We start from the raw sequence: 7,913 nt of genomic DNA on the forward strand, positions 1-7,913 counted from the left end.
CACTCATTTTGACTACCTACATCCATCTACCTGTCTATCTACCTGTCTATCTATCTCTCCTTTCTTTCTTTCTTTCTTGTTTCCAATGAGAGGTCTCTAAACTGTGTGGGGTGTGTACGTAAGGTCTTAGCTTCGGATGGCGTCTTTGACGTTCTCTCCGATGACGACGTCGTTTCTCTCGTTCTGCAGAACCTTCACAAATCCCCCCAAGACGTAAGGACAGAAAAAGACACTCGATCCACCACACAAAGGCATCTCTCTTTAATCCATACTCTATCTCTTACTCTATCTATCTATCTCTCGATCGATCGATCTACCGATCTTTCATTTATTCACTTATCTATCTATCGTTACTCTATCTATCTATCTCTCTATCTCTATTGAATCTAGGTAACGCAGCAAGTGTGTACGTCAGCTCGGTCTCTCTCTTTCTCTCTACCTCTCTCGAAGTCTGTATAGAGAGATAAGGAGATAGAGGCGGAGATCCAGCATAGATGCGTAGATAGAAGGGAGTCTTTGGGATTGAGGAGAGAGATTCGTCATCTTCTTCTCTGCTTCCCTTTGCTTCCTTGTTCATGTGAACTTCTTCTTCTCTCTTTCTTTCTCTCTTTCTCTTCTTTCTTTTTCTTCTTTCTTTATGTCTTTCTTCTTCATTCATTTCTCCTTCAAATGCTTTACATACATACCTCCAGAGATACATAGATAGAGATATCTAGATGTATGTACAGCACTACAGAAAGAGATAAAGTGATGTATATACATGTATGTATCTAGATAGATATGTAGATGTACATGTATATGTAGAGAGGGAGATCTTTTCTGTGTGTTTCGAGAGAGAGGAAGGAATGAATCATCAGAAGATCTTCGCATTGATATGTGGTGCCGCCTAAAAGAAGAAAGACAAGAAGAGGAAAAGAAGAAGAGAAAGAGGATAAGAAACAGATAGGATTGGTCATTCTCCCCTCTCTCTGTCTCTCAAGTACATACACCAAGAAGAAGAAAGAATTGAATGATCTTTCTTTTTTCTTTCTCTTCTTCTTTCTCTCTCTTACTGCATGCATGCAATCATACTTTCTTTTTATCCTTCGCCCTCGCTCCTTTCTTCCCCAAAGTCCCTGTACACCTCAAGATGTCTCTTTCCATCTCTTTCATTCTTCTTCCCTTCTCTCTCTCTCTTTCCTTCTCTTCTTCCTTTCTCTTCTTTGTTCTCTGTCTCTTTCCTTCTCTCTTTCTAGGCGGCTCAGTGTGTAGTAGATGAGGCATCAAAGCGAGGGAGCGCGGATGACAAGACATGCACAGTCTTGTACTTTAAATGGAGAAAAGATGTCTTCTCTGCTTCTTCTGAAAAGAACAATGAAAAAGAAGAGGAACAGAAAGAAGAAAAAGAAGAGAGTGATGGAATTGAACTAGGTCATGGAATTATCGAGAGTGAAGAAGAGGAAGAAGAAGAAGAAAGCGGAGCTCCCTCTTCTTCTTGTGTGAGAAGAGGAAGGAGAAGAGGAAGGAGTAAGACAGGAGAAGAGATCAAGAACGATCCAACTGCTGAAGAAGAAGAAGAAGCGAGAAGTGCAGATGGAATGGAGAGAGAACAAGAGAAAGAACAAGAAGAAAAGAGGGACGAAGAAGATGGAGATCCTGATAGGAAGAGGAGGGAAAAGAAGAAGGCATCTAGAGACGAAAAAGAACAAGAAGAGATTGAAGAAGAGAGAAACGAAAAAGAAGAAGAAGAAGAAAAGGAGAGAGGTGAGGATTCTTCCCATGAAGAGCCTTCTTCTTCTTCTAGTGCTTCGGTTGAGGGTGTGGGACGGGGACTTGAAGATATCGCAGGAATGGCTAGTGCTGAGGTGTATGAACGGATCAAGCAAAAACGATTAAGAGAGAAAGAAAAAGAAGAAGAAGAAGAAAGAGAAAAGAAAAGAAAAGAAGAAGAAGAAGCATCACAGGTGAGAGACGGGTCTTTTGGGTGGGTGGCCGTTTGTATGTCTAGTTATTTGGTAGCAGCTGTACATACACCTGAACTCCCTTCTTTTCTCCTTCCCGTCTTCTTGATCTCTTTTCTTCAGTCAGTCGCTTCATGCTTTCTCTCCCTCTCTATACACATAGCTACATACACCTATGTATATGTATGTATATGTCTGTATACATGTGTAGATGTCTGTGTAAGTGTACATAGAGTAACGTCTTCAACTAGGGAGGTCTGTGCAGAAAACTTCCTCTTCATTCACATACAGCAGACACGAAGAAACACATCCTTTACTTCCCCATAGATTAGAGATAGACTACAGATAGACTAAAGATAGATTAAAGATAGATTAAAGATGGATCGAAGATAGATAGGTTCCAAGCAGGCAGAGTGTGACGCGTGTGTATATCTTCATGCATACTAAGCACGCAGACAGATGTTTCATGAAGGAGAAGAAGACGGGAGGTCCTTCACCGTTTCTCATGGGTCCCATAGATATACACATAGCTACGTCTTCTTTTCTTCTTATTCCTCTCTCCCTTTCATCTCTTTTCTTCTTCTTTCTTTCTTTCTTTCTTTTTCTTTGTCACAGGACTTATCAAGGCAAGAAGAAGAAGAAGAAGATTTTGATATGTTTGCTCTAAAATAGAACATACACATCTTTCCTCTCTCCTCTTCATTCTCTCTCTCCTCTTTCTTTCTTTCTTCTTTCTTTATTTCTCTTCTTCCTTGTGTTCTTTTCTTGTCTATGTTTGCTCGCTATTTCTCTTCGGACGTCTTTTCTTTCTTCTCTCTTCATTCATCCTTTCTGGGAATTCTTCTTCTTCTTGTAGTAGTAGTAGTAGTGGGGGCTCTCTATTTAGAGGAAGCCTCATTCCTGGCCTCTATGAAGGATTTATACTTCCACACTTTCTCTCTTTCTTTCTTTCTTTCTCTTCTTTTCTCCTTTCTGGTGACGCTGCCTCTGTTGGCTATCCTCATCGCGTATAGGAGAAGAAGAAGAAGAAAGACTTCTTTCTTTCTGTCATGCATTCTTCTCTTTTTCTTTTCTTGGAGTTTCTTCTTTCTTTTCTACGTGATAGGTCTGCCTGAGGGATGTCGAGTAACGCATTTCTTCAAGTCTTATTCTCTCTTGTCCTTTCTTTCTCTCTTTCTTCTTCTTTTTACTCTTTCTTTCTTTCTCTTTAAGATATATACGTGCTAGAGCATTATGCTCTCTCTTCTCCTGCTGAATAATTTTGTCACTATAGGCAACCCTACTACTACCATACAGAAACCTTCTCGCATTTCCTCTCTTTCTCTCTCTCCTGTCTCCCCTGTCTCTCTCTTTCTTTCAACCCAGAAGAAGGAGAATCTTCTTTCTCCTCTCCTTCCTCCTTGACAGTGTTAAAGGATCTCGAGTTAGATAGATAGATTAAAGATAGACTGCAGATAGATCAAAGATAGATCAAGTAGATAGATAGATAGATAAAGATAGATAGATTAAAGATAGATAGATTAAAGATAGATTAAAGATAGATAGATATGCATGCGCACATCCACGCATTGCCAGTTCAGATTTCCTACTTTGTCTCTCAGGCGTCGAGAGAAGACTCAGATACATATCCATACATCCCCATATATATATATATATACATCAATATATATATATATATATACATATATATAAATGTACGTATTTATATATCTTTACAGATGGGTCTGCATACAAGATAGATTCGGTAAGGGACAGTCAGGATTTTCCTAGTAAAGGACGGTGAAGAGTGCTCTGCTCCTTGTACAGACGTACGTCTACAGAGACGTTGGATAGAGTGTCTATAGAACGCTACAGATTCCTATACACATCTACATCGACAGATAAAGTATGAGTAGGTGGAGAAGGAAGAAGAGACGGCGACGAAGAAGAAGATGAGAAGGACATCTCGCTGCGGTGGCTACTGGATGAGAGAGAGAGAGAGGAGATTCTTTTTGTGAATGAAGAAGAACGTTTCTTGGACAACCGAAACAGAGAGATATCTCTCTGGAAGCTTTTTCCCTCCTCCCTTTCATCTATGTGTCTACAAGAAGAGGAGAAAGAATAGAAGAAGACGCATCTGATCGAAGCTGAACTTTCGCTTTCTCCGTCTTCCTCTTTCGATGTATTTCTCTCTCATTTTCGCTTTCGACTTTCTTTATCTTCTCTGTCTAGAGATGTGTATATACAGGATATGGGCGAGCAACATAGGTCAATGGATGGAGGAGATCCTAGGTAGAGAGACTGATAGAAAATATTGAAGAGATAGATAGATAGATATGAAGGAAATGAATGGAGATGGATCTAGACTGAAGACAGATTCGTAGACACATAACGATGCAAATATACACACAGGAATCACTTAGGGGGGGGGATCTGTGTATAAGAAGTGCGGACGTGTCTCCATGTATACACATATACGTATATACATACTTATATATATATATACATTATATATATATACATATATATATATATACATGTGTGAAAAGGAAGAAGAGTCTAGAGACCCTGAGAGAAAGTTCTTGTTTAGGCAGTCTTGTTTGTTTTCTTCTTCGCTCTTCTGAGCTGAGGAGAGCCAAGAAGAGAGAGAGAGAAAAGTTGGCATGTATCTTTCCAAGAAAGTGAAAAAGGGAGAGAAGAGTGTCTTGTCACCTTAAGATGAAAGAGACTCGGGCGAGATAAGAAGAGGTTCTCTTCTTCTTCTTTCGGCTTCTTCTGTGTGTCTCGTCCTCTCACCCACAAGACCTTTCCCTCTATATGTAAAGATACCTACACATACGGGCGTGTATATTTTAGATATACGCCTATACATACACTTGGAGATTTCCATTAAGTATGTACCCTATCGATCTCCTTCTGCATGTAGGAGGATAAATCAGCGAGGTCGATAGAGAAGACATATCCGCTGCTCCCTTCCCCTGGAACTTTCTCTCTCTCTTCCTTTACATAAAGGAGGAGATAGCTCATAAGCCAAAGGAGAAAAAAAAGAAATCCTAGACCCGTCATCTGCTGTCCCTACTTCACACACCCAAAGCTACGCAGAAATAAACATCATCGCTATCATACATGTATATATATATATATATGTGAATGTGTATATATATATATGTATATGTGTGGATGTCACTCTATCTTGCGGCGGAGTTCACCCCAGTCGGGAGTAGGTGCAAGAGTGTCTTTTTCGCTCCCTTTTGGACTGAAAGTTTAGGCGACTAGCTGCTCAGTGCTGCGGACGGCCTCTCTCTGTCTCTGTCTGTCTGTCGATTCTCATGAGCAGCTAGCGCCCTAGGTGAGGAGACTCGATCGGGAGTGAGGGAGTTGATAGAGATTTTCTCCTAAAGGCAGCAGTAGTCATGGAAGTGACTGAAGACAGCCAAGGTCGCGAGAATAGAAGAGAACGGCATGGGGATAGCTGGAACACCTTATACCATTTTTGCGGACTAGCGTGGAGATGTGGATCGATCTTCTTTGTTCCTCTCAAGTCGGTTTAGCGAATTAGCGTCTAGTAGGCGAGAGAAAGGACTTCTGTCTGTTTTCTCTTGTCAGGTTTCGTAGTGAGGTATGACTACAACGCCAAGGGGAGTCCGGAGGCATCAGTATCTATCGATATGTAGACGTATGTATATGGAGATGTGCATGTACCTAGATGCTTGTATACGTAGTAGATGTATGAATATGTGGATGTATATGTATGTATCATATGGTAAGACGAGGGAGAACTGAAAGGTGTGTGCGTAACTATTTATCAATAGATGGTAAGAAGAAGACGATTCGGTAAAGGGGAGTGACCGAGCAGTATCTCTCTTTTCTTTGGAGATTCATAGGCTCGATGAGAAGAAGAGGAGAGGAGAAGAAGGCGAGAGGAGAGAAGAAAGAAGAAGAAGATAGCGAAGAGCAGAGACGAGGAAGAGAGATATATATAGAGAGAGAGAGAAAGAAGATGTTGTGTTTCGCAGCTCTTCGGGGGGGGGAAGGGAGTTTCGTGGGTTGCCAACACCGCCAGACGGGGAAGAATCGATCGAATCTTGCGAAAAGTCGGTTTATTTTTCTCCACTGCATGCAGGCAATCGATCCTACCATCCTGAAGAGCAAAACAAAAGAGTCAATTCTTTTTCTCGCTGTTTTCTTCTTTTCTCTCTCTGTCCATCTGCGGTAGGGAGGAAGGTTTCGTAACACCGATAGATATCGTTCCTCCTCCTTCCGGCATCTTGCGTGTGTATGTTGCTCTTCTCTTATTCTTTCCCGTCTTGGATCAGAGAGAGGAGCTTCTCGCTGTCTTTTCTATCGTTCATCGACTTGTCTGGCTGAAAGGAAGGAGAGATCGATTCGTTTCAGTTGGGCGGATAAGAAAGGAGAGAGGAGCAGAGAGAAAAAAGACAAAAAAAGAAGCAGGTCGAAAAGCAAGAGACATCATCTCTCCTTTTCTTCCCTATTTCCACCTCCTGAGGCTGTTCTTTCGACATTTCTCTTTCTCTTCTTTCTCTTCATCTTCACATTCTTGCTCTTCTGTGGGAGAGAAGGATCTATGAAGTGAATTTCTTCTCCTTTCTTCTTCTCGTCTTTTCTTTCTTCTCTTCCTTTCTTTCTTCCTTTCTTCTCCCCCTTTCTTTCCTTATGAAGGATTTTGCGAGTAGTTGAATGGGGCCGTCAGAAGCTCGGGCGAGGCTTCTTCTGTCGAATTTTCTTTTTTCTTCATTCCGGTCCGTCTCTTTTCTTTCTTTTCTCGCGAAGCCTTTTCGCTCTCCTCCTATGTGATCTCCTATCTATCGCTCTACTTCTTTCCTTTTATCTATTTATCTATCTCTATGTCTATTCTTTTCTCTTTCTATCTTTCGTCTTCTCTCTTTCTCTCCCTTTCTTCGCTCAAGACATCGTCATCATCAGAGACAGACAGATAGACAAATAGAGAAAGAGATAAAGAGATAGATAGATAGATAAAGAGCTAAAAAGATAGATAGATAGATAAAGAGATAGAGAGGTTAAAGATAGATAGATCTCTTGACAGGTGGGACCTGTATACAAAACGAGAGAGGGCGAAAGAAAGAAAGATGGGGGGAGGAGGTAAGCATAGGAAGGGTCATTCTCATCGTGGTTCTTCTTCTCTCGGTACTTCCGGCTTTGGTCGCGCTTTGTTGCAGCAGCGTCTCTTAGCTCATGAAGAGCAGAAGAGACACCTTGCATCTCTTCTTCACAAGGACTCTCAAGAAGAAAGAAATTCCCTCAGTCAAATCGGTTTTCTCGAAGACGGAGAAGGAGAATTAGAAGCACCTGTGGGACACCCCCGTCATCAAGGAAATGAAGACGGCAGAAAGACTCTCCATGAGAAGGTCTTCTCTTCTTGTTCTCCTTCTTCTTCTTCTTTTCATCGTGCGGTAGGGTTATCAAGCTCTTTGTCTAAGCATCATCTTCTCGAGTTTCTTCAAAGTCGCTCTTCTTCCTCCTCTTTTCCTTCTCAAGGAGGAGGGAGAGGTTCGATAAGAAGAAAAGATTTGAAGTCTTTAACAGAACAGAATGAGCTAGATCACTATCTCACGACTGTCCTAGCTTCTCAAGAGAAGTACTTCCAGACAAGAGGCGAAGCGAAGCTCTCGCCACAGGAAGATAGTGCATGCATTCCTATTCTTGTGAAGAAGAGCCATGGCCTGAGAGAAGGGGAGCAAGACTCTTCTTCTTCTTCTCTTTCCTATCAGACGCGGCTTGTCCTTGATGGAGATGAGAGACTGTACTTACAAGGAAAGACAGAAGAAAAAGAAAAAGAAGAAATCCCCATACCGAGAAGACCCTTTCAGTTCCCTGTCTCTTGGTTCTTTTTCAACGAGAAGAAGAGAGGAGAAGATGAAGAAGAAGAAGAAGGAGAGGGAGAAAAGAAGAAGACAGAGAGGGGAGAAGAAGAGATAATGAAAAGAAGAAGAAAGAGAGAAGAAGAGAGACTAA

At 41.5% G+C, this 7,913-nt stretch overlaps 4 protein-coding genes across 4 annotated transcripts; all 4 read left to right on the forward strand.

Annotated features, from left to right (window-relative positions):
* Positions 1 to 84: 84 nt before the first annotated feature.
* On the forward strand, positions 85 to 3,303 carry CSUI_007343 (protein phosphatase 2c domain-containing protein; the record flags this gene model as incomplete). Its single annotated transcript, XM_068067489.1, has 3 exons — positions 85 to 213; positions 1,236 to 1,943; positions 2,556 to 3,303. Coding segments are annotated over 3 exons (894 nt in total), but the record flags the coding sequence as incomplete, so codon positions are not given.
* Positions 3,304 to 3,686: 383 nt separating this feature from the next.
* CSUI_007344 (uncharacterized protein) lies at positions 3,687 to 4,384 on the forward strand. Its single transcript, XM_068067490.1, has one exon. The coding sequence runs from the start codon at positions 4,100 to 4,102 to the stop codon at positions 4,235 to 4,237; it is 138 nt and encodes a 45-aa protein (XP_067920533.1). The 5' UTR covers positions 3,687 to 4,099; the 3' UTR covers positions 4,238 to 4,384.
* A 116-nt stretch (positions 4,385 to 4,500) lies between these two features.
* On the forward strand, positions 4,501 to 5,010 carry CSUI_007345 (uncharacterized protein; the record flags this gene model as incomplete). The annotated part of the gene is made up of 1 exon (XM_068067491.1): positions 4,501 to 5,010. A coding segment is annotated over one exon (102 nt), but the record flags the coding sequence as incomplete, so codon positions are not given.
* Positions 5,011 to 5,135: 125 nt separating this feature from the next.
* Positions 5,136 to 7,913, forward strand: CSUI_007346 (gtp-binding family protein; the record flags this gene model as incomplete). The annotated part of the gene is made up of 1 exon (XM_068067492.1): positions 5,136 to 7,913. A coding segment is annotated over exon 1 (886 nt), but the record flags the coding sequence as incomplete, so codon positions are not given.

The sequence above is a fragment of the Cystoisospora suis genome (assembly GCF_002600585.1).
Source record: "Cystoisospora suis strain Wien I chromosome Unknown contig_3863, whole genome shotgun sequence".
NCBI lineage: Eukaryota > Apicomplexa > Conoidasida > Eucoccidiorida > Sarcocystidae > Cystoisospora > Cystoisospora suis.